This window comes from Protopterus annectens, chromosome 3.part0 (genome assembly GCF_019279795.1).
Source record: "Protopterus annectens isolate FY-2018-M chromosome 3.part0, PAN1.0, whole genome shotgun sequence".
NCBI lineage: Eukaryota > Metazoa > Chordata > Ceratodontiformes > Protopteridae > Protopterus > Protopterus annectens.
Window position 1 is genome coordinate 944,862,411 of NC_056731.1, and position 25,000 is coordinate 944,887,410.

The 25,000-nt window shown below is 45.7% G+C and overlaps 1 protein-coding gene across 3 annotated transcripts in view; it reads right to left on the reverse strand.

Annotated features, from left to right (window-relative positions):
* Window positions 1-25,000, reverse strand: part of DEK (DEK proto-oncogene) — a 1,116,206-nt gene that overhangs the window by 454,984 nt on the left and 636,222 nt on the right. For all 3 annotated transcript variants that reach the window (XM_044065276.1, XM_044065275.1, XM_044065277.1), the window contains exon 6: window positions 23,100-23,194. In XM_044065276.1, coding sequence (XP_043921211.1) covers window positions 23,100-23,194 — 95 coding nt within the window. The remainder of the gene's footprint in view (window positions 1-23,099; window positions 23,195-25,000) is intronic.

The window sequence follows — 25,000 nt, forward strand, 5'->3', positions numbered from 1 at the left end:
GGGGGGGTTCAGTGGGCTCAACCCTGGGCCTTTTGTCTAGAGGAGAACAACCCCTGTCCGGATGTGGCTGAGAGCCCCTAATTAAGGAAATAAGGTCCTCAGCTAAACTTAAAATCTGTGAACCTGTAGTGGATCCCTGAGAAATATCCTTGGGAGGGAGAGATTTTGGCTGTTTAGCAGCTTTAGCCCTTGTGAATGCCTTAATGGACATGGATGCAGGAGGCCTGGCTGCTCCACGTGCTGGCGTAGTTTTGTTTAGGGAAATGGTGTCGGATGTTTCTTGGACACCGGTTTCTGAGGGAAATTCTATAACAGACTCAGAAGAGGCCTCCGGGGCCGAAGTTGTCGGTTGTGCGGTTTCGACGGTCGGAAGTACGAAGGACCCCGTTTCAGCCGAGACAGAGACACTCGCGGTAGGCCTAGGCGTGTTCAGCCGAAACCACGGTCCGCGTGTGCCGGTTCTTGTCCTTCTGTTTTTTGGTTAAATGAGAAGTCGGAATCTCCGACGGCATATTGTAACAGTAACTAGCCCCAAAAGATTCCTCTGCAAAGTCCGCCCGACGCCTAAGAGTGCGTCAGTTGAAGGAGGCACAGGCTGTACAGGCCGAGACGTCGTGGTCTGGGCCTAGGCAGGGGAGGCAGTAAGAATGGAAATCCTTATGAGGTATTTGTTTCCCACAAGTTAAGCAATTATTAACTTTAAGCGTTTGATCTGACATTGGCTGAGTCAAGAGAGAGTCCCCAACGGGGTACTTAGCTTTTGAAGTCTTCGGTAGCTGAAGTTACAGGAGCTGGCCGACCGGCACTTGCGAACTACTTCTGCTTCGGGCAACACGCGGCAAGAAAGACGGGGGAAGATGGCGTCGGCTGATGTTTTTATACCCCAGGCGCTCTGACATCAGGGAAAAGGGCGACATCAGCCGACGCCGGACCCAGACTTTGGAATCCGGCCGACCGAAGGGCTGCCAGAGGCAGGACAACCCATATGTAAGGACTGCAGATGCATCCTTGAAGGACATCTTCCATTTTTCAGCATAGGATTTTCTAGTACTAAGCCTCCTTGCCTCCAGAATGACATCCATCACTTGCTTACTGAGAGATGGTAAAGGACAGGTCATGTAATTAGCCAGGCTGCAAGGTTCAGGGTTTGAAGCTGTGGGTGCAGAATCTGGCCCTCCTGCTGGGACAGCAAGGTAGGGGTCAGGCGGGTGTCATGGTTCCAGAAGTCACTGCGCAAGAGGAGTACTAGTGTTGGCGTGGTCAGTCTGGTGCAATAAGTATTGTCCTTAGTTTGTCCTGTTTGATCTTTAGCAGCACTTTGGAGAGGAGAGGCAGAGGGGGAAAGGCATAAGCTGATATGTTTTTCCAGCTGAAGGACAAGGCATCCACTTTCCAAGCTTGCCTGTGGGGAAACCTTGTGCAGAATTTGTGCAATTGGGAATTCCGAGGGGAGGCAACAGGTCCATCTCTGGGCTCCCCCATCTGATTCGCAAAAAGGTGATCTTTGGTTCCAGTTTCCACTTGTGTGGGTCCATGAGATTTCTGCTTAGGTCTGCCAGTGTATTTAGCTTGCCTGGCAGGAATTGAGCTTGTAGGTGCACTTGATAGCTCAAGGCTGTGTTCCGCAGAGCCATGGGTAGTCTGAAGAGGGGTTATGAATGGGTTCTCTCCTGCTTGTTCATGTACCACAACAGTGGTGTTGTCAGTCTTTACCAATAATTCCCTGGAAGAATGTGGTCCTTGAAGGCTGTCAGAGCATTCTGTACAGCTAACACTTCTTTGATTGATATGCACGTGCATTTGACTCTGGTTACATTTGCCCTGAATGCACTGCCCTGCCAGGCAAGTCCCCCATGCATAGTCTGATGTGTCTGTTAAGGTTTGGGCAGCAGGAGTAGAGTGAATGGCAGTACCTTGTTTTCATGGCAGGCCTCTGCCCACCAAAGAACTCTGTCTGTAGACAAGGTATGATAGGAATCATTGACTCTAGGTCCTGAAAATGTTGGCACCATAGGCTTTTTAGATACCATTGCATTTCCCTCATATGCAGTCTTGCATATGGAATTAGTAGAATGGAAAATGACATGAACCCCAGGGCTTGCAGTATTTTCCTTGCAGATAGCTGGGTCTTTGTGGCCAGTTTGAAGTGGGCTGTCAAATTAACTTGCTTCTTTGGCGTGAGGTATGCCATCTAGGAAGTTGTATTCAAGCTTGCTCCCAGGAATACAATTTGTTGGCAGGGTACTAGATGTGATTTTTCCTTTATGGTGTACGCCGGAGAAGTTAGTAGTTTCTTTACAAATGCCAGATTTAATAGTATGTCCTGGCTTTCTGCCTGAACTAGAGAATCATCCAGGTATGGGCATATTTGAATATTTATTTGCCTGCAAAATGCAATGGCTGGAGCTACGCACTTTGTGAATACCCTGGGCACAGTAGATAAGCCAAAGGGCAGTGCAGAGTAGTACATGCTGATAGTGCATGTAGCCTGCTCTGAAGCGTAGGTATCTTCTGCAAGATTGCCTTATTGGGATATGCAGATAGACTTCTTTTAAATCCAGTGTTGCCAACCAAGCACTTTTGCCTAGCATAGGAAGCAGCTGATGAAGAGTTAGCATTTTGAATTTTTGGATTACTAAAAAAGTGTTTAGGATAGACAGGTCCAGGATATGACAGCAGGAATAGTCTTTTCTGGACACCGGGAAAAGTCTTGAGTAGAAGCCTTGCCACCATTCTTCTTTGGGGACAGGTTGAATAACCCTGATGCGCAGAAGAGAGAACTTGCTTTTGAGCCTCTGCGAACTGATTTGAGGGTAGGTCTGGCCAACTGTTTGGGGTTGGTAAGGAGTGGAAGTGGAACCCTTGAGAAACTATATTTAAAACCCATTTGTCTTGGGTAATGAGTTCCCAGTTTTTTGCATGCAGGGCGATCTTTCCTAAAGGAACAGTCAGTTGGGCAGGGCTTGGAAGGTTTAAAGTTAAGTCATTGCGACAGTTTACCATAGGGGGGTGTCTTACTACTTCCAGCTTTGGAAGTGGGAGCCCCCCATTGCTTATGCCTGTGAGTACCTTGGGACTGAAGCCTGGGTGTTCTGCTGGTTCTGGGTTTGGACTGAAAAGGCCTGGAAGAGGCAGGAAAGAACCAATTCTTAGAAGGCCAATGCCTACTAAATCTGGGAGGTTGTACTTGCAGGAAATCTTTAACAGTTTAAACAGATTTAGCTTTTTCCACCATCTTTTTAAGTACGACTTCTGCTTTGTTGCCAAACAGGCGGTTTTGGTTTAAGGGAGCATCCAGTAATTTAACTTTAACATGATCTGGCAGAGATTGCTCCTCAACCCAAGCATGCCTAAGTACAGACCCAGTAACAGCTATGCAAGGTGCCTCTAATGAATCAAAACCACATTGCAAATGTTTTCTAACTTGTTCAGCAGAACGCATTAAATCCTGTAATTCTTTATTTTCAGCACAGTCAGGAATCAACTTTTTCTGTTTAAGCAATCCAGTAATATGTTGCTGATACTTAACATATGAAACTGACAGTTTAAGGCCCTAATGGCCAAGGCTGCAGAAGTGCATACCTTCTTACCCCATATGCCAAGGGCCCTGGAATCTCTATCAGAGGGGATAGGATTTTTGGCAGTAGTAGCCTTAATGCCTTTGGGCCCCTGTGAAATGGTCTCAGGATCCGCAGTAGGATTCTTAGAGAGGAAAGTACAGTTGTGTACACTTACCATAAATGTAGATGTTAGAGTGTATTCACTGTTGCAGTCATTACATTTGGGTAATCTGCTGGCAGGTTGCCCTCAGTCAGCCTGAATTCCAAAGTCAATATCAGGTGCCCCCAAAAAGGTAGCAATATTAAAATACACACACACACACACACACACACACACACACACACACACACACACACACACACACACACACACACACACACATGAATATAGACTTTACCTTCATCTACAAGCAAATATACCACATAGGTTGTAGAAGACAGATAAGGAAAGATGAGCTGTAGAATGACAGGAGGATGGAGGGAGGGTAACCTGGACTGCAACAGTGAATACTCTCAAACATCTACATTTATGGCAAGAGTACACAACTGTACTATGTTCTTCGTGTTTCACTGTTGCAGTCATTACATTTGGGTAGAATCCCAAAGCTATGGTTGGGAGACTGGAGCTAAACAGCATTAGGTGCAGCTATAAGGCCTTGTAGCACTGCAGTGGCAAAGCCAGCCCTGGACAGAGGAGAGAGGCAAATGGTAATGCTTTGTAAAGTTGTGAACAGAACTCCAAGTAGCAGCCTCTAGAATGTTTTTGGTTGGTACTCTTGAGAAAGGCTGCCGAAGTAGCTGCATCTCTGGTGGAATGAGACCCAATGCCCTTGGGCACAGGTTTACCATGGTGTAAGTAGCAGAAAAGTATAGTTGTGTACACTTACCATAAATGTAGATGTTAGAGTGTATTCACTGTTGCAGTCATTACAATAGGGTTATCCTGCTGGCAGGCTACCCTCAGGCGGCCTGAATTCCAAAGTCTAGGTCTGGTGTCTGTTGCTGTCGCCTTTTCCCAGACGTCAGTGTGCCAGGGGTATAAAAGATGTAGCAGACGCAATTTTCTTCAGTTTTTCTTGCCCCAGATGTCAAGTGCCCCGAAAAGGGTAGGCTAAAAAAAAAATATGTCAATAAAACATGCATGCACCAAAGTAAATATCTTGCCTTCATCTACAAGAAAATACACCACATAGGTTTGTATAGAATAAAGTACATACAAGTTCCAGCAAAGAAATGGGGGATGGCGGGTGGGTAACCTGGACTGCAGTGAATACACTAACATCTACATTTATGGTAAGTGTACACAACTGTACTATGTTCTTAGTGTTTCACTGTTGCAGTCATTACAACTGGGTTGAATCCCAAAGCTAAGGTTGGGAGGCTGGAGCTAAATAGCATTAGGAGCTGCTATTAGGCCCTACAGAACTGCAGTGGCAAAGCCTGCCCTGGATTTAGAGTTCATAGGTTCATACTAGGGTATCTGCCGTAGGGCATTTATAAGCCTAGCCAGAGTGTGTTTGGCTTTCGCCACCCATTTTAAATTAATTAATTTTGCTATGCCCTTTTTCGAGGTTAGTATACTGTGCCTCTGTCTAACAGTGACACAGAAGTGATACCCGGGGTAAACCTACGATCTCCCATCCACTCAAGATTCCTCTTGGAGAGGAAATGAGGGACTCTGCCTAACCTGGACTGGGATTTTATTCCAGAGTGAAGGGAACCTCTGGGTTATGAATCTGTCCCTCCAGCATGTCCTATTTATTTCAGTGCTGAGGTTAAAGTCTCTCGAGCGCTTAGCTCGATGGGATTTGGATTTTCTGAGGTGCACAGCATGTCCATTAATTCCGGGTTGGACATGGGTTTATACGTCAGGAACAGATTGCCTCTGAGCAGGCGGTATGCCACTGAGTAGAGCTGGAGTTTAACTGGGCAGCATATGGCATCAGTTTGAGCCCTTTGATCCTCTTTGTGAGGTACTTTTGGGGTCTTTCCAGTTGCTGCAGGTGTCTGGTAAGGTACATCCCAAAAGGGGCATTGTACTCAATTATGGGCCTGATGAGGGATAAGTAGAGACACGATGACCTCCCCTAATCTAGATGTGAATCCCTTCATGATTAGGTGGGCTATACAAAATGTTTTTCTAACCACTTTGGCCACGTGGTTGTCAAATGAGAGATTTGGTCAGCCACAGTCCTTCAGTGTTGGCCTGTACCTCCGAGAAATATACCGAAGAGAGGTCCCAGGACTGAGCCTTGCGGGACGCCATTTGTAACTTGTTTTGAGTCTGACATGGCTCCAGCAATTCTAACCATGTGGGTTCTGTCCTTGAGCCAGTTTGCAACCCATCTAGTGACATAGAGGTTTATATTTAAGCTGGTGAGCTTATCTATAACGCCCGAGTGGGGTATTGTATCAAAAGCTTTTGCAAGGTCCAGGTAGGCTTGTGGACCACCTTCCCCTCAATGGCCTTGGTGACCTTCAAAGAAATCGACCAGGTTTAAGAGGCAGGATCTGCCCTTAAGAGTAGAGTGGTAAGGGATAGTGCTTTGTGAAGGTGTGCACTGAACTCCAAGTAGCAGCCTCTGAAATGTCTTTGGTTGGTACTCCCCTGAGGAAAGCTGCTGAAGTGGCTGCTGCTCTGGTTGAATATGGCCTAATGCCCTTAGGTACTGGCTTGCCATGTTGTGAATAGCAGAAAAGAATGTAGTGGCCTATCCACTATGAAATAGTCTGCTTTGAGATGGCCTTTCCTTGTGATCCTGCAGCATATGCCACTAGCAGTTGCTCTTTCTGAAAGCTTTGGTTCTTTTCAAATAGAAATGTAGCTGTCTGTGCATATCCAAAGAATGCAGAATTCTCTCCCCCTTATTCTGTGGGTTTGGATAAAAGGTAGGCAGATTAATAGTTTAAGGGTTACACTGGACACTACCTTAGGCATAAATGTCGGGTTTGTCCTCAGAGAAACCCTGTCTGGATAAAAAATGATAAAAGGTTCCACAGCCATGAGTGCCTGTAGCTCAGACTCGTCTTGCAGAAGTTATTGCAAGGAGCAGGGCTGTTTTCCAAGATAAAAACTTTATATCAGCTGTAGCAGCTGGCTCAAAAGGAGGTAGGGTGAGTTTTTCCAAGACATAATTGAGGTCCCAGTGCAGGTATTGGTGATCTCCTTGCAGGCCTTAATTTTTTGGCCCCTCTGAGGTACTGCCTTAATAAAGGATGAGAAAAGATTGGTGGCTCTGTATTGTAATGAGCTGAAATGGCAGAGGCATGAATTTTCCAACATAGGATTTTCTAGTACTAGGCCTCCTGGCCTCCAAAATGACATCCATCACTGCTTTAGTGAGAGGTGTTTTGTAGGACTACATTATTCGCCATGCTGCCAGATTTAAGGTCTCGAGTTGGCAGTTGCAGGATCTGATTGTTCTGCTGGGACAACAGATGAGGCACTTGAGGTAAGGTCCAGGCTGGGCATTGAGACAAGTTCCTTAGGATTGGATACCAGTACTGGTGTGGCCAGTCTGGGGCAATCGGTATCATTTTTGGCTTCTCCTGTCTGACCTTCAGGAGTACCTTGGGGTGGAGAAGCAGAGGAGGAAAGGCATATACTGTTAAGTTTTTCCAGCTGAAAGATGGGGCATCCACTTTCCATGCTTGTCTGTGATAAGTCCTTGTGCAGAATCTCTTTAGTTGGCAGTTGTGAGGTGAGGCAAATAGATCTATGTCCGGGCATCCCCATTTCCTTGTTAACATGCTGAAGACTTGTGGATCCAATTTCCACTCGTGGGGATCCATGAGGTTTCTGCTTAGTTCGTCTGCCAGAGTATTTATCTTTCCTGGCAGGAATTGTGCCTGCAGATGTACTTGGTAAGTCAATGCTGTGTCCCACAAAATCATGGCTAGTCTGCAAAGGGGGTAAGAATGAGTGCCTCCCTGCTTGTTTATATACCACATGACTGTGGTATTGTCTATCAGTAGTTGTCCCGGATGAAGTAGGCCCTTGAAGGCTGTCAGGGCATTTTGAACAGTTAGCACCTCTTTTTGATTGATATGTAGATGCATTTGGTTTGCGGACCATGTGCCTTGAATACATCTTCCTGCCATGTGGGCTCCCCGGCATAATCCGATGCATCTGTTATTAATATCTGTGTGGCTGGGGGTAGAGTGAATGGCTGTCCCTTGTTGTGGTGACAGGCCTTCGCCCACCATCGAAACTCCTGTTGCAGGCAGGGAATGAGTTTAACTATTGTTTCCAGGCTGTGGCAATGTGGAGTCTAAACACGTTTTAGGTACCATTGAAGTTTCCTCATATGCAGTCTTGCATATGGAATTAGTAGAATGCAGGATGCCATGAAGCCCAAAGCCTGCAGAATTTTTCTTGCAGATAACTGGGCCTTTGTTGCCAACAGTTTGAAATAGGAAGTCAGTTGCCTTTGTCTGGCACAAGATAAGCCATCTGGGCAGTTGTATTTAAGCTTGCACCCAGGAATATTATCTCGAGAGGGTACTAGTTTTGATTTCTGTTCGTTGACTGTGTACCCTAGGAATGATAGTAATCTCTTTACAAACACCAGATGCTGTAGCAGAATGTACTTATTCTCTGCTTGAATGAGGCAGACGTCCAAGTAAGGCTATATTTGTATTCCTCTGTCTGCAGTATGCAATTACTGGTGCGAGTCACTTTGTGAAGACCCTGTGCACAACAGATAAGCCAAAGGGCAGTGCAGAGAATTGGTAGTGCATTGAGCCAGCTTTGAATCTGAGGTATCATCTGTATGTTTGACTGGGACATGCAGGTATGCCTCTTAAATCTAAAGTCACAAGCCAAGCCTTGCCCAACATGGGCAGAAACTGCTGTAGAGTCAACATTTTGAATTTTGGAATATCCAGATGTGTTTAGAATAGACAGGTCCAGTATTGGTCTCCAGGCTTTGTCTTTTCTGGGTACCAAGAACAGTCTGGAACAGAATCCTTGTCCCTGCTCTCGCTTTGGTACTTGTTGAATGGCCCTCATGTCCATGAGGGATGAGACTTGTTTTTGTGCCTCTGCCCACTGATGTTTTGGCAGGTCTGGCCAACCGTTTGCCCTTGGCAGGGTATCGAAGTGAAACTTTTTAGCCTTGTGACACTGTTTAAGACACATTTGTCCTGGGTTCTTATGTGCCAAATTTGAGAAAAAAGTGCTAGTTTTCCCCCTAAAGGTGCTGCCAGAAGATAAGTGCTTAGCGCAGGCAGGGGGAAGTCATTGTGACCGTTTCCTGTATGGCTGTGATTTGTTTTCTCCAGTTTTGGAGGTAGAAGCACCCCACTGTTTAGACCTGTACGAACCTTGTGGCTGGGATCTGCCTCTAGGGCGTCTGTATCTGCCCCTTTGTGGCCTGTCTGACACTGGAAAGGATCAATTCTTTGTAGGCCAGTGTCTGCTAAATCTTGGAGGCTGTACCTGTAAGAAATCCTTGACTGTTTGCATAGATTTAGCTTTGTCCTCCATTTTAACACCTCTTCTGCTTTAACACCAAACAAAACATCATGCTGTAATGAAGCATCTAATAATTTTGCTTTAACATGATCAGGTAGATTTTGTTCCTTTAACCAAGCATGCCTCCTAATGACAGAATCAGAATCACGCCCTGCAGGAAGCCTCCAGAGAATCAAAACCACATTGCAAAGTATGCTTTCCAACTTGTTCAGCTGCATGCAATAAATCCTGCATTTCTTTGTTTTCTGCACATTTAGAATTTATCAATATTTTCTGTTTAAGCAGTGACATAATATATTGCTGATATTTGAGCATATGAAACTGACAATTTAAAGCCCTTATAGCCAAGGTAGCAGAAGTGTAAATCTTTTTTCCCCATCATCATTCTAGTGCCCTAGAATCCCTGTCAGAGGGAGTAAGGTTTTTTGTAGTGGAAGCATTGATCCCTTTGGGACCCTGACAGATAGTTTCTGGGTCAGCACCAGGGTTTTTGAAAAGGAATTTAGGAGTCTCAGGAACCCTGTAGTACATGCCCGGCTTAACAGGAGCTGGAGGTAAGGAGTCAGGGATCAGACTGGACTCTGAAAATACATCTACAATGCCTAACAGGTGGAATAGCTAGGGGCCTATGTTGTGGTAGTAAAAGGAAGTCTCGGAGCCTTTTCTTAGATTCTGAATAATCTTGGCTCTCCCAGTGGAAATGCTCCCTCATGGTATGTAAAGTTTCCCCAAAAGAATAATCCTCAGGAGAGGCGGAAGGGATAGATTCTTCCGCATCAGAATCCTGATAGGGAGGAACAGTATTCCTGATCAGAAGAGGAATCGGATGAAATAGAAACATGTTCTGAAGATTCATATTCTGTCTCTTACCTAGGCCTCTTATCAGGAAAGGGATGGGAATCCCTGATCAAAGTAATGAGGTCTTCGGCCATTTTGAGCATCTGTTTATTAGGCATGGAGGCCTGTCCATGAGGCTGTTGTACTTGTTTCTTTTGTCTTTACAGGTGCTTCAGTTTTTGCCTTTGAAGCTGAAGTTGTTTTAACATACAACTGAGTAGGTCTGAAAACACCCTCCGAAGCCGATGCCTGCTCAGTGGCTCCGGACCCATCTGAGGGAATAGTTTCCGAAGGTCCAATACCTTGAGCTTCCAGCGGCCTGGTCGACTCCACGTGGGTGTCGGTAGCGGCCTGCGAGTCTAAAGTAGCGGTCGTCAGGGGCTGCAAAGGCACCTGAGAACCGGCGACTGGCTTAGAAGCCTAGTCTGTTTTGGACCTCGGATGCCTGTCCTTTTCTGTGTGTTTCTTGTGAATTCCGGTAGTCGGATGGCTATCCTGGCTATCCGACGGCATTGTATAGTTAAATCTTCTGCCAAAAAAAGTTTCCCCAACGGGGTACTTGGCTTTTAGTAGAGACTTTGGACCTGCAATTCGAACACGAAAATCTCAGGAGTCGGCCGACCGGCACTTGCGAACTGCTTTTGCTTTGGGCACTGCGCAAGAAAGACTGAAGAAAATGGCGTCTGCGGCATCTTTTATACCCCTGGGGCACTGACATCAGGGAAGAGGTGACAGCAACCGACGCCGGACCTAGACTTTGGAATTCAGGCAGACTGAGGGTAGCCTGTCAGCAGGATAACCCTACTGTAATAACTGCAACAGTGAAACACTAAGAAAATCGGATGCAGTGGCTTATCCACTTTGAAATTGTCTGCTTTGAGACAGCCTTTCCTTCTGATCCTGCAGCATATGACACTAGTAATTGCTCAGTTGTTCTTAGAGCTTTTGCCCTGCTCAAGTAGAATCTTAGCTGTGTACGTCCAAGGAATGCAGAATTCTCTCCCCTTTGTTCTGCAGGTTTGGATAAAAAGTTGGCAGATGAATTGTTTGGTTAAGAGCCACACTGGAAACCACCTTGGGCATAAAAGGAGGATTTTTCCTCAGAGACACCCTGTCTGGGTAAAATATGATAAAAGGCTCTACAGTCATGAGGGCCTGGAGCTCTGAAATCCTTCCAGCTGAAGTAATTGCTAGCAGCAGAGCTGTTTTTCCATAAGAACTTTCTATCAGCGGTAGTGGCTGGTTCAAATGGAGGCAGGGTGAGCTTTTCCAACACAGAATTTAGGTCCCATGCAGGTAATGGTGATCTTCTAGGAGGCCTTAGGTTTTTGGCTCCTCTAAGATACTGCTTTAGTAAAGGATGAGAAAAGATTGGTGGCTCTGTATTGTAATGAGCCAAAATGGCAGAGGCATGGATTTTGATTGATGAGAAAGATGGGCCTTTGTCAAACATCTCAGTTAAGTATTGCAATATCTGAGGAATATGTGGTTCTGCTGTATCACATCCTTGTGCTAGATTCCAAGCACAGAATCTCTTCCATTTGTCAGCATAAGATTTTCTAGTACTAGGCCTTCTGGCTTCCAAAATGACATCCATCACAGCTTTACTGAGAGGTGTCGTTCGCATGATTACATGATTAGCCATGCTGCCAGGTTCAGTCTCTGGATTTGATTGTGCAGGATCTGATTGTTTTGCTGGGACAGTAACTGTTCTTTGAGGCAAGGTTCAAGCTGGGTATTGAGACAAGTTCCTTAGGATTGGGTACCAGTACTAGTGGGGCCAGTCTAGGGCAATTAATATCTTTGGCTTCTCGTCTGACTTTTAAGAGGACCTTGGGTAAAAGAGGCAGAGGAGGAAAGGCGTAAACTGACAGGTTTTTCCAACTGAAGGATAGGGCGTCCACTTTCCATGCTTGTCTGTGTCAAGTCCTTGTGCAGAATCTTTTCAACTGATAATTTTGAGGAGAGACAAACAGATCTATGTCTGGACTCCCCCCATTTCTCTGTTATGCTGAACACTTTTGGATTTAGTTTCCACTCGTGAGGATCCATAAGGTTTCTGCTTAAATAGTCTGCCAGAGTGTTCTGTTTTCCAGGCAGGAATTGAGCTTGAAGATTTATTTGGTAGGTCAAAGCTGTCTCCCACAGTGCCATGGCTAATCTGCAAACGGGGTAAGTTTGTAACCCCTTGCTTGTTTATATACCACATGACTGTGGTGTTGTCCATCTATCAGTAGTTGTCCTGGATGAAGTCCTTTAAGGCTGTTAGGGCATTTTGAACAGCTAGCATCTCTTTCTGGTTGACCTGTAGATGCATTTGATTTGGTGCCCATATGCCCTGAATGCATCTTCCTGCCATGTGGGCCCCCCAGGCATAATCTGATGAGTCTGTTAAGGTTTGGCTGGCAGAGGGTAGAGTGAAGGGCCGTCTCATGTCTTGGTGACAGGCCTTTGCCCACCATAGAAACTCCTGTTGAAGGCAGGGGATGAGAGGAATCATTGTTTCCAGACTGTGAATGTTGACTCCATAAACTTTTTAGGTACCATTGAAGTTTCCTCATATGCAGTCTTGCATATGGAATTAGTAGGATGCCATGAAGCCCAGAGCCTGCAGAATTTGTCTTGCAAAAGACTGGGTTTTTGTTGCCATCAGCTTGAAGTAGTCAGTTGCCTTTGTCTGCCGTGAGGTAAGCAGTCTGGGCTGTTGTAGGCAAGCTTGCACCCAGGAATGTTGACTTTTGAGAGGGTACCAGCTGTGATTTTTTTTTTTTGTTTATTGTGTACCCTATGCATGCTAGAAGCCTTTTCACAAACGCCAGGTGTTGAAGTGTGTCCTTGTTCTCTGCTTGAATGAGACAGTCGTCCAAGTAAGGATATATTTGAATACTTTTGTCTGCAAAATGCAATTACTGGTGCCAAGCACTTTGTAAAGACAATGGGCACTGTAGATTAGCCAAAGGGCAGTGCAGTTAATTGGTAATGCATTAAGCCAGCCTTGAATCTGAGGTATCTTCTGCACGACTGTCTTATTGGGACATGCAGGCAAGTCTTTTTAAGTCTAAAGTCACCAGCCAAGCATTCTTGCCCAGCATGGGCAGAAGCTGTTACAAAGTGAGCATTTTGAAATTTGGAATGTCCAGGTATGTGTTCAAAATCAATAAATCCAGTATTAGCCACCAAGCCTTGTCCTTTCTGGGTACCAAGAACAGTCTTGAGTAAAAACCTTGTCCTTTTTCCTGTTCTAGTACTGTTTGAATGGCCCCCATATCCATAAGGAACGTAACCTGTTTCTGTGCCTCTGCCCATTGGTTTTTTGGCAGGTCTGGCCAACCATCTGTCATTGGCAAAGTGTGGAAATGGAATCTGTATCCCTGTGATAAGATGTTCAGTACCCACTTGTCCTGGGTTATTAACTGCCAATTTTGAGAAAAGTGCTAATTTTCCCCCTATGGGTGCTGCCAAAACACAAGTGCTTGGTGTGGGCAAAGGGAAGTCACTGGGATTGCTTTCTGTAGGTTTGCGCTTCATCTCCTCCAGATTTGGAGGTGGATGTGCCCCATGGCTTTGGTCTGTATGAGTCGAGCCTGGTACCAGGAACCCTTAGGGCATCTGGATTTGCAGCTTTGAGCTCTGACACTGGAAAGGACCAATTTTTTGTAGGCCAGTGTCTACTGTATCTAGGTGGCTGCACTTGTAAGAAATCTTTAACAGTTTGCATATACTTAGCTTTGTCTTCCATTTTCTTTAAAACCTCTTCTGCCTCAATACCAAACAGTGAATCATGCTGTAAAGGTGCATCTAGCAATTTAGCTTTAACATGATCAGGCAAATTTTGTTCCTTTAACCAGGCTTGCCTCCTAATCACAGATCCAGTAACTGTGGTCCTGCAGGAGGCCCAAAAGATGCTTTCCAACTTCTTCAGCTGCATGCAATCATTCCTGCAATTCCTTATTCTCTGCACATTCTGAAATAATCATTTTCTGTTTCAACAATCCCATAACATGTTGTTGGTACTTAAGCATATGAAATTGACAGTTTAAGGCCCTGATTGCCAAGATTGCAGATGTATAAACCTTTTTTCCCCCATCTGTCCAGCGCCCTTGAATCTGTCGGAGGGGGGTAGGGTTTTTTTTTGCTGTTGAGGCCTTAACTCCCTTTGGACCCTGTGAAATAGTTTCAGGATCAGCAGCAGGGTTTCTAAATAAAAATTTGAAAGTTAGGGATCCTGTAATACCAGTCAGGCTTACTGGGAGCCGGAGGTAAAAAGAGAGTCAGGGGTCAGGCTTGACTCCGAAAAAATATCATCCACAATGTCTAACACAGGGGGAATGGCTAAAGGCTTGTGCTGAGGGAGAAGGAAATCCCTGAGCCTCTTTTTTGATTGAGAAGTCTTGACTCTCCCAATGAAAATGCTCCCTCAAAGTATACAATGTTTCTCCAAATGAATAATCCCTCAAGAGGAGATGCAGATGGAATAGACTCCTCAGCATCAGAATCCTCATAGGGAGGTAAAGATAATTCCTGATCAGAAGTGGAATCTGAAGAAATAGAAACCGGATCTGAAGATTCATAGTTAGTGTCTTGCCTAGGCCTCTTATCTAGAGGGGGATGGGTACCCCTGATCAAGGTAATACGGTCTTCAGCCATTTTGCTAATCTGTTTTTTAGGCATAGAGGCCTGTGCACGTGGCTCAGGCATTTTTTTTTTTTTTTTTTTTTTAGGCGTCTTTGCCGTTGGTTTTGCAGCTTTCGATTTGTTATAAAAATGTTGAGGTCTGAATACACCCTCAGAAGCCGGTGCCTGCTCAGCAGCTCCGGACCCATCCGTCGGTCCAATACCTTTAGTATCTTGCAGCATGCTGGACTCCACATGGGTGTTGGTAGAGGCCTGCGACTCAAAGGTAGCAGGTATCAGGGGCTGTGAAAGCACCTGAGTACCGGCAAACAGGCGACTGGCTTAGAAACTTCATCTGTTTTGGATATTGACTGCCTTTCTCTGTCTTTTTTTGCGTTTTTTTATGTACTCCTGTAGTCGGACTGCTATCAGACTATGTCTCTGGGTAGTTAAATCTGTTTCCAAAATACTTAGATACAGAAATATACCGACGCTTAATAGTACGCTGGTTAAATCTAGCAGAAAACTGACAACCAGGCACGTTGTGATCAGAGCCTAGGCAAGGACTACAGTATAAATGGAAATCCTTATGAGGTATTTGCTTCCCACAAGTAATACATTAACTTTTTCAGACATCAGTAAAAAGAAAAAAAGTTTTCCCAACGGGGTACTTAGCTTTATTGAAGACTTCGGTTTCAGTAGTCTGCTAACCGGCACTTGCGAAATGCTTCTGCTTCAGGCACCGCACGGCAAGAAAGACTAAAGAAAATGGCGTCTGCTGCAAGTTTTATACCCCTGACGACCTGGCATCATGAAGAGAAGACAGCAACCAACGCGGGACCCAAGACTTTGGAAATCAGGCTGACAGAGGGAAACCTGCCAGCAGATTACCCAAATGTACTGACTGCAACAGTGAAACACGAAGAACATCTTGTGAGAGTCAGGAACTCAAATACCGGTCAGGTTTCCTGGTAGCAGGAGGTAGTGTCAGGAGCCAAACTAGATTCCGAGAATGCATCTCCAATGTCCAGTACAGGAGGGATAGCTAAAGGTATGTGTTGAGGTAGGAGTAAGAATTCCATAAGCCTCTTTCTGGAGTCGAGTAATCCTGGCTTTCCTAGCGGAAATGCTCCCTAGAGTATGCAATTTCACCAAAAGAGAAATCCTCTGGAGGGGAAAGCAGAGGGAATAGAGTCCTCTGCATCAGAATCCTCATAGGTAGATAAGGGCAACTCCTGGTCAGAGAAATTTCAGAACTCTGATGAGAAGAATCAGAAGTAAAATCAATTCTAGGTCTGAGGGAGAAGGGTGGCTTCTTCTGATTAGAGTAATAAGGTCTTCAGCCATTCTTATTTGTTTAGGCATAGGAGCCTGACCATGCGGTCTGGGCGTCAGTTTTCTAGGCATGGATCGAGTTTTAGGCCTTGTGGAAGAATGCAGTACAAACACCAGAGAATATTGCGGAGGAGACCTTTGGGAGCCAGCTGAGGTTGCGTTTCTTGGCCTTGTGGAAGAAGATGGCATTGGTTTAATATGCAAGTCAGTACAGCCTGAATACACCCTCAGAAGCCAGTGCCTGCACAGTGGCTCTGGACCCCATCCTAGGTAGAGACATCCGCAAGTTCCAGTCGAAGCATCTCATGGCATACCGGACTCCAAATGGGTCTCAGTAGAGGCCTGTGAATCTGAAGTAGCGTGCATCATGGGCTGCGAAAGCACCTCACTGAGTACTGGCAACTAGCTTAGGGGAAGGGTTGTCGGCAGCTTTGGACCTAGGCGGCCTGTGTTTTTTTTCAGAATGTTGGTAGTCGGGTGGCTTACCGAAGCAATTTCTGGATAACTGAACAGAGTACCAAAATATTTAGATGCGAAAATGAACAGACGAATTGTCGGAGGTTTTGAATAAGTCACAAAACCGACAGCAAGGTACATTGTAGTCTGGGCCTAAGCAAGGAATACAGTACGAATGAAAATCTTTGAGGTATTTGCTTGCCACAAGAAATACAACTGTTAACTTTTACTGACATCGGTTTAGAGCAAGGAAAAGATTCCCCAATGGGGTACTTAGCTTAGTTGAAGACTTTGGATTTGAAACTCTAAAATGAAAATTTCAGGAGTCGGCCGACCGGCACTTGCTTATTCTGCTTCAGGCACCGCATGGCAAGAAAGACTGATGTAATGGCGTTGGCTGCATGCTTTATACCCCTAACTACCTGACGTCATGGAAGATGAGACAGCAACCGATGCAGGACCGAAGACTTTGATAATCAGGCCGACTGAGGGCTACCTGCAAGCAGATAACCCTGATGTAATGACAAACAGTGAAACATGAATATCCCCAAGTGTGATGACTGCAACAGTGAAACACTAAGAACATCGCAGAAATCTTCTGTGGGAAGGTCTGATGGGTATGTGTAAGTAGGCCTTTTTTTAGGTCCAAGGTGGCCATGAAGGCCTTGGTTGGGATGAGTGATAGTAGAGTTGGTAGTGACAGCATTTTAAGGGTGGGCATTTTTAGGTAAAGATTTAAGGAGATGTCTAAGATGGGTCTTCATGGGCTGTCTTTTTTCGGACCAGGAAGAGACGGGAATAGAAACCTTTTCCTTCCTGCCTGAGGGAACTGCTTCTATGGTACCAGCTTCAGAAGGTCTGTCAAAACCTGTGGGAGGAGATTGCTGTTGGTGTTTGGGAGGAAATGGGATGCCTCTTATGGGTGGTTTTACTTTCCAGGAGAAGTATCCCATTTGTCCGAGGTGATGGTTTTCCAGAAGAGGAGGTAGTGAGAGAGGTGGACAAGGCAGTCACACATTGTTAGAGCCTCCTCTGTCTTGAAAAGGCTGTCTGGGCTAAGTATGCAGGGCCGCAGGTCTGTAAGTGGTTGGTCATCTTGCCCCTCTTCTAGATCTGGAAGAGGAAGCAACAGTCTGGGCTGAGTTTCAAAGATCAGCATATCGTTTGCCAAAAAGGAAATTGTGGTCCAAGGGGGCATCTAAGATTTTAGACTTGGTCTTCTGGGAGGTGTTGAAGTCTAAGCTAGGAGTATCGCCTGAGAACTGAAGCAGATGCTGCATTGCCAATAGAGGCTTCTGCAGCATCATAGCTGCATCTGAGTGTCTGGCTACTTATGTAGCCAAAGAAAGTTTGGAAGAGATGTCAGCTTTAGTGGGGGAGTCAGGAATAGTGGCCAGCAAGGAAGAGGCTTGAGAGACCAAGTCCAGAGCATATTTAGTCATGTGTGCCTGATGGTGGATGGCTCTAAAAGTCAAAGTGGAGGAGGTGTAGACCCTCTTGCCTATCCTATCAAGAGATTTGCAGTCTGTGGGGTAGGAGTGAGGTGGAGGGAAAGAGTCTGGATTGCTCATCAGGATAGGTGGCAATCACAGCTGGGTCTGCCAAGGGTGGCTTGATTAAGAATTTGTTAATCACGCACCTTGGAAAAGTAATCTGGTCACTTGGCGGCAGGGGACTGTGAATCAGGAGTCTTAGATGCAGAGTTAAAGGCATCTAGGTATGCAGTTAAGACAGGGAAAATGGAAGGAGAGGGCGACTCTACTTGATGCTCAAAATCCCTCTTCAGTAACAGACATTTGTGAGACATCCCATTTGAAGTAATCTTTCATTTTGGTGATATCCTCAGGGGGTGAATCTCCCTCTATAGGTTCTTCATCAGGAGAATAGTACTCCTGGGGTGAAGCAATTTGGCAGGCGTAAGATAGAGTCATCAGGAGGAGGAGAATGAAGTATCAAGCTCTTCCCTATCCAGAGATCGGGGGTGTGTGTGTGGCTGAAGCAAGCCTAGGGCTGAGCAAAGCTACAGCAGTGGAGGATGAGGCTGAAGGCCTAAGGGCCATAAAGGCCTGGATCAGGGAAGAAGTGAAGGAGTGTCAGTCAGGTAAGGGCTTCTTCAGGGGCAGTGGTATGCTTAGTTTCGTTTCTTTTTTGCTAGGGTAGATGTTTGAGTATGCATGGAGTCTCGTCTGATAGGAACTGTGTCCTAAGGTGGAATCGCTGTCGGAAGCTCTACAAATTCTGGTTCCCCCTCGGCTGTATAGTCAGGGTCTAGGTTGGCTCCAGGGATGTGCTGGCAGTTGGCTGAGCAATGGCTTCCAGAAAGTTGGTTATTGAAGTAGACTGATCCGCCGGGCGTCCCTCAGCTCTTAACTAAGCAGCTAATGGGGCATCTGGTAACTGATTGGCAAGAGAGGGCCTGGAAAACTTGGCCTTCTTACATGGAGGATCTGATGTGGCCTCCTAAGCAGGCTCCATCCCTAGAGCTAACTGCTTAAGGTGCTGATTTTCTAAATAAAGCTTAAGCGCAGCCACAGCTGCGAAGGGTCTTCAGCACAAACGATTGGCAAATGGAGCAGGCGGTATGGTCGTGCTCCCGGCCCAAGCAAAAAACACACCGATCATGGGAGCCTTTATGGGTTATCTGGCACCTGCATTAGCATTTGCCCTTTTTTGCTGATATCAGCTATAAGTTGTTACAAGAAACCAAGCTTAAGCAATAAGGTAAGAAAAAAGCCCAACAGATTACTTAGTTTTTTTGAGACGTTTGATGTGAGGGAGCGAACACATGATGCGGTCATCTGCGGCTGAAAAGTTGAGGATTGTGCGTGCAGACATCACATTTAAGGCCCTTGGTTTAAGGCCCCATGTGCGATGTCCCATGCAGCTGAAGCAGCCAAGCTAAAGCTTTTATATAGGAGCCGGCGTACAAGTCGCCTGAGGGCAGGAAATCCCACAACAAGAATACTGCAACATAGGAAGAGGACATCAATCATTTCCCTCACATTGCTGTGTTTCTCCCAAAAGGAGGGCTCTCATTGAGCTTGTACTTTGAGGCTTCTCAGTGGCAGAGGCATCTGTGTACGTGAACTACCTTAACCGACTAATGGGGGTCCCAGATTCTGTAGGATTGGCTGGATCCACCTCCTTAACTCTGGTTTCAGACAGGGCAAGAAGGGCATTTGAATGTCCAATGTGTGGTTGTGCTGGGACTAGACATTCAAGTATCACTGGAACGTCATGTGTAGTCTGGCAAGGGGCACCATAGGAAGAGTGGCTGCCATTAAACCCAGAAGGCAAAGAAATTCCCTGGCTAAGATGTGGGTGACTGAATAAATTTTGGAAATGGGTGGTAAGAGCAGTGACATTTTCGGGTGGGAGGAAGGCCTTCATCAGATCAGTCATTCTGCAACCCAAGAAGATTTGATCTTGAGATGGCGTGAGGGAGGACTCTAGTAGGTTGAATGTGAAACCCAGACTTCCTAGGAGAGAAATACTGAATTGCAGGTGTACTTCTGCTTGGATAAGGAGTTCAAGTATGGGAAGATCTGTATGACATTTGTTCTGCCAAAGGCTGCTGTTGGGACTAGACACTTTGTAAATACCCTTGGTACTGCAGACAAGCCAAAGGGAAAGGCAGAAAATTGACAGTGGAAAGGTGGCACTGCAAAACATAGGAATATCCTGAAGTCTGAGTGAATAGGGATATGAAAATGTGCTTTTCATGTCCGGACTGTCCATAAAGGTTTTGGGTGTCAAAAGTGGAAGGGTTTGCAGGGATAGCATGCAGAAGGTACATGCAGGAAGGGGTTTAGCAGGGACAGGTCCATGACTGGCTTTCATGAGCCATCCTTTTTTGGAACCAGGAAGAGTATGGAGTAAAAACTTCTACTCCTCTTGTCCAGGTGGGACCCTCTCTATTGTTCCTTGTAATAGCAAATCCTGAATAACCACGGGTAACAGGTGGAGTTTTTTTGGACAGAGGAATATGCCTTTTGGAGAAGGCTTCTCCTGCCAGGTCATAAAGTACCCTTTTTCCAGTAATTGATAGGATCCAGCGATCTGAGATGATTTACTGCCACCGGGGAAGACATTGAGAGAGGCAGGCAGAAAGTGGGAGAAGGTGAGTAGTTAAGACAGTCCCGTATTGTTAGGGCAGTCTGGAAAAAGAGCTGCCTGGGAGTAGTGTGAGAGCTAGTTCTAGTGGAGGAGGGTTTTCTGGCCCCATTCCTTGGCTTTGAAGAGGGGGGTGCAAGTGCCCTTCTAAAAAAGCTTGGTTTTGCTGGGTAGTTCCTATAGAATTTAGGAACTAAAGACAGTAGTAGATGCTTCAGATTCTGTAGTTCTTTGCTTTTTTCCTGCAGATTTTTGAAAAGTTCTGCAGATTGCTTACCGAAAAGGAACTTTTTGTCCAAAGGGCATCCAAGATCTTGTTTTTGAAGTTATCTGGCAGAGGTTGAAGTCTGAGCCAAGAATACCTATGCAAGACAGAAGCAGATGCAGCTGACCTGGCTGAGGCTTCCAGCAGCATCATAGCTGCATTTTATTGAATGCCTGGCTACTTGTGCTGCTAAGGAAAGTTTTGAGGCAACTTGAGGCTTAGTAGGGGAGTCAGGCAGAGGAGAGAAGACTAGAAGCCTGGGAGACTACATCTATTGCATACTTTACCATACCAGTCTGGTAACTGATGGCTCTAAGGGCCAGAGTTAAGGAAGTGTAGATCATTCTTAGCATGTCCATCACCTTACTTGTCCTTATCCAATGGCAGCAAAGGGTGGGGTCTGCCTTGATTTTTGTCAGCAGCCACAGCAATCACAGCTGGATCTGCCATGGAAGATTTGATGAGATTTATAACCCAGGAACCTTTTAGAACCTGGCGGCTAGGATTCTGTGGTCTTGGAGGCAGAGGCAAAGGTGTCCCAAGTATGCCGGAATCACAGTAGGAATAACAGAGGGAGAGGGGGGCTCCACCTGCAGAAACTAAGTATCTCTTCTGCACCTCAGTCATTTGGGTGGAGTCTTTTGAAATATTTTCTCATTTTGGAGATAGTTTCCCCAAAGGTTGTCTTCTGGTGGGGTGTCCCCTTCCAAGGGATCCTCATCTGGGGAACAGTATTCCAGTGGAGAGGGCAACTGGGAGGCATAAGTGAGAGACACTCAAAGAAAAGTCTTCCTCTTGAGTCTGTGGCGATGGTGGGGAGCTAGCAGAGGTAGGCTTGGGACTTAAAGTTGGTAAGACAGGAGTTTGAGAGGCAGTTGGCCTCAGGTTCATAAAGAGTCACTGGGAAAATGCCTGCCAGTCAGGCTGATCTTCCTCTGGGGTGAGCTAAATGCCTAGCCTTTTTTTTCTTTGGAGAGTAGTCTTTTTGAGTTGTCTGAGAGGCTAACAGCCTGGTTTCAGACATCAGCCCCGGGGTCATAGTGCCTTCCTCTGAAGTGGCTAATGGTGGCCGTACTGGCAATGCAAGGCAAAGCAAGCCAGCCCCCCCAATCGGCAGAGACACGTCACAGAAACCTCCATGGGCGTGCTGGCTGGAGAAGCAAGGGCGGCTTCCAAAATGGTAACCAAAACCAACAGTCCTACCAGATGTTACACAGCCCCTAGACCAGAAGCTGGTAGGACGTCTACAGTCTGAGGTGCAGTATCCAGCCAAGAGACCTTGGCCTTCGTTTTTAGGTGGCTCCTCCTAAACGGCTGATTCAGGATCCATACCAAGGGTAAGGAGCTTCTGATGTTGGCTTTCTACAAACAGTTCGAGGGCTGCCAGACAGCTGCACAGGGTCTTGGGGATGGACTGGCAGACTTTGCACACTGTATGGTTGTGGGATGGCACTAAGAAAAACAAGCAGAAGTCGTGTATGGTTCTGCGGAATTTGCAGAGTGCAATTACACTCCCTTCCTAGAGGACATGGATCGAGTCAGCTAACAGATAAACAGCAACCTAAGCTTTGCCAAAAAACAAGGAAACATTCCTCAGTGGGGTTACTTATCTTTAACAGTCTGTAGCGTGGAGCAGAACGAGCAAGCTGACATTCAACTGTGGCAGAGAAGTTTGGAGGTCTCTGTGCGACATCCCATGCACCTTACAGCAGCCAGGCTAAAGCTTTGTTATAGGAGTTGTACGTTCAGGTCGCCAGAGGCAGAGTATCCCACATGTGAGAGTACTGCAACATGAGAATAGGACATCGCATGGTTCCCAATCAGGTACTTAGCTGTCCTTACAAAAGTAGCTGAACAGTTTTGTACAGCTGACAGGACCATGATTCTGATGCATCTTGCTTTATGGACTGGTGGCAAGATCAGTGGATTTTCATGCCAGCACATCCCTTAAGAACCAGCATGCAGTAAGGCACAAAGGTACCTCAGCTTTTAAAGACAGTCTCGGTGGAAAGTATCTTTGGGAGGATGCATCTCATCGGTTAGCATTACTGCAATAGTGATCTAAACTTACCAAATGTAAATAATGCAGAGATGCAACTATTGGTTGCAAACAGGAAAATAAGATTCAGAACTGCCCTGACTACAAGATTTCCTTTCACCCAAACTGAAAGCAGTGCAGTTTATGTTCTGCTTTAAAGCTAGGCTCTGTCAGACTAAAACATGGATAAATTTTCAACCCCCCACGAGTCATCTGGATAAATCTGGATCAGAAGACATATTCCCACCTACAGTGGCCTTATGTAAAGTATAAGCATCCAAGCACAGCTAGTTAAAACACACAGCACGAAACTCCCTGAATGCATTTTATATGTTCTATCCTGTTATACTCAACTGAATGTCCACAAGACTAGGAGATCAGACATGGGGTGGGGGGTGAACTTACTTTTTTAATAATTCTTCTTTCTTTTTGTACGGTTCACTGTTCTTTTCAAAAGGAAATCCGCTGAATTGCCGGATGTTTCTCTTTACCGATGCAACCTAAGTTGAAAGGAAAAAAAAAAAAAGTGTAGACTGAAATTAAAGGTCCTAAATCACATTCTCATCTTCTGCTAAACCAAACGCCTGCATACTTCAACATTCAAAAATGTGTAAGATACTCACCACTAAGGAATTTTGGACAACTTGTCAAAAGTCTTTAATAGTTCCAAAGCAAAATTTGGGGGAAAACTATCCTGGTGTGCTCCTCTACTCTCTGCTAACGAATACCCCCACAGAAAGCCGCCTTTCTCTAGTTATGCCCAACTCATAAGTCACAATCTGCATTTGTCAACCATAACACTAACAGCTCAGTGTAGACAAAAAAGTAACCTTTTTCTCAACTCTGACAGGGGACACCTAAGCATAGTGCCAAGCACTATGCAGTCGGAGTAAAATGTTTATACTGGATTCTCTACATAACTCGAGGATTTTCTTCCCAAACTGAGACAGTTTTATTTAAGCCAAGAGGAAACAAGACTGCGTAGAGATGGTAAGAGGCCTGGCTCAACGAATCAGAATGAGTGTTGATCAGTAAACATGAAAGTCATTATACATGGAACAAAGGAAAACATAGAATTTAAAAGCATGAATGGAATACAGTTCATTTCTATAGGTAAAGAATCTTTTGAAAACACTGGCCGGGGTTTTAAAGATTGAGTTTCACTAAAACTGAAGGTTTCTTTGTCAAGGCTTAATGCACACTGTGGAGTTCATAAGCTTGCAATTAAATACCAAAATGTATTGTCAAAAAAAGATTAGTTGTGTAAAATCTTACCATAACCATAGGTGTCCCTCTTTCATGTTGCAGTATTCTCACTGTGGGATCCCTCCACCTCAGGCGACCCTTATGTCCGGCTCCTATTCAAAAGGATAAGCCTGGTTGCTGTCAGTTGGGTGGGACGTCACACACAGGGCCATAAACTGTGGGCCTTATATGTGGAGTCTGCACGCAAAGACCTCGGTACTGACTGCCCAGTCAGACAAGAGCCTAAGAAGAGCAAGAATTATGCCATCCAAACAGGTTAAATGTAATGAAGGGGGATAGGAAGGAGGGCAGGAATACTGCAACACGGAAGAGGACAAGAGTGTTCTGGTGAGATTTTACACAACTAATCTGTCTTATTCACATGCTGCAGTATTCTCACTGTGGGAGAGTACTGGACACGGTGGAGGAAGACGTACCAGTCTCCAGGAAAACATGGAGGATGGCCCTTGCAAATCCTGCCCTGGAAGAAAATGTCTGTTCGAATACAGGTTTTGGAGACCGGGACGGAACGTGCCTGACATATGTGGCAGAAAGTCTGGTACTGGTTCCAGAGTCCATGGATCGTCCAGAAGGTGAGGCCCGAGAAAGGGGAACCAAATCTGACGAGGCCAGTAAGGAGTGATAAGAATCATTCTGCTTCCCAAGGTCTTTGCTTTCTGGATCACTTTTGATATTAGCAGAAAGAGGAAAGGCATGAAGTCCCATGGGCCGATTGTGGACAAGTGTGTCTGTGTCCCCCCATCCCGGGGGGATAAGGGAGAAGTAGCTGCTGCATTTGTTCATTGGGCTGGCAAACAGATCGCAGCAAGGTTGTCCCCATTTGCAGAAAACCTGTTTCGTGACTTTCTGGCTCAGAGACCACGCGTGAGGCATCAAGACTGCCCTGCTGAGCTTATCTGCTATCACACTGGTTGTTCTCCAGGATATGCGTTGCAACTAGAAAGCGTTGTGAAGATGTCGCCCAATGCCAAACAGGAAGAGCCTCTCTACATAGGGGGTAGGATCTGTTTTCCCCCTTGCTTGTTTATATACCATACCAC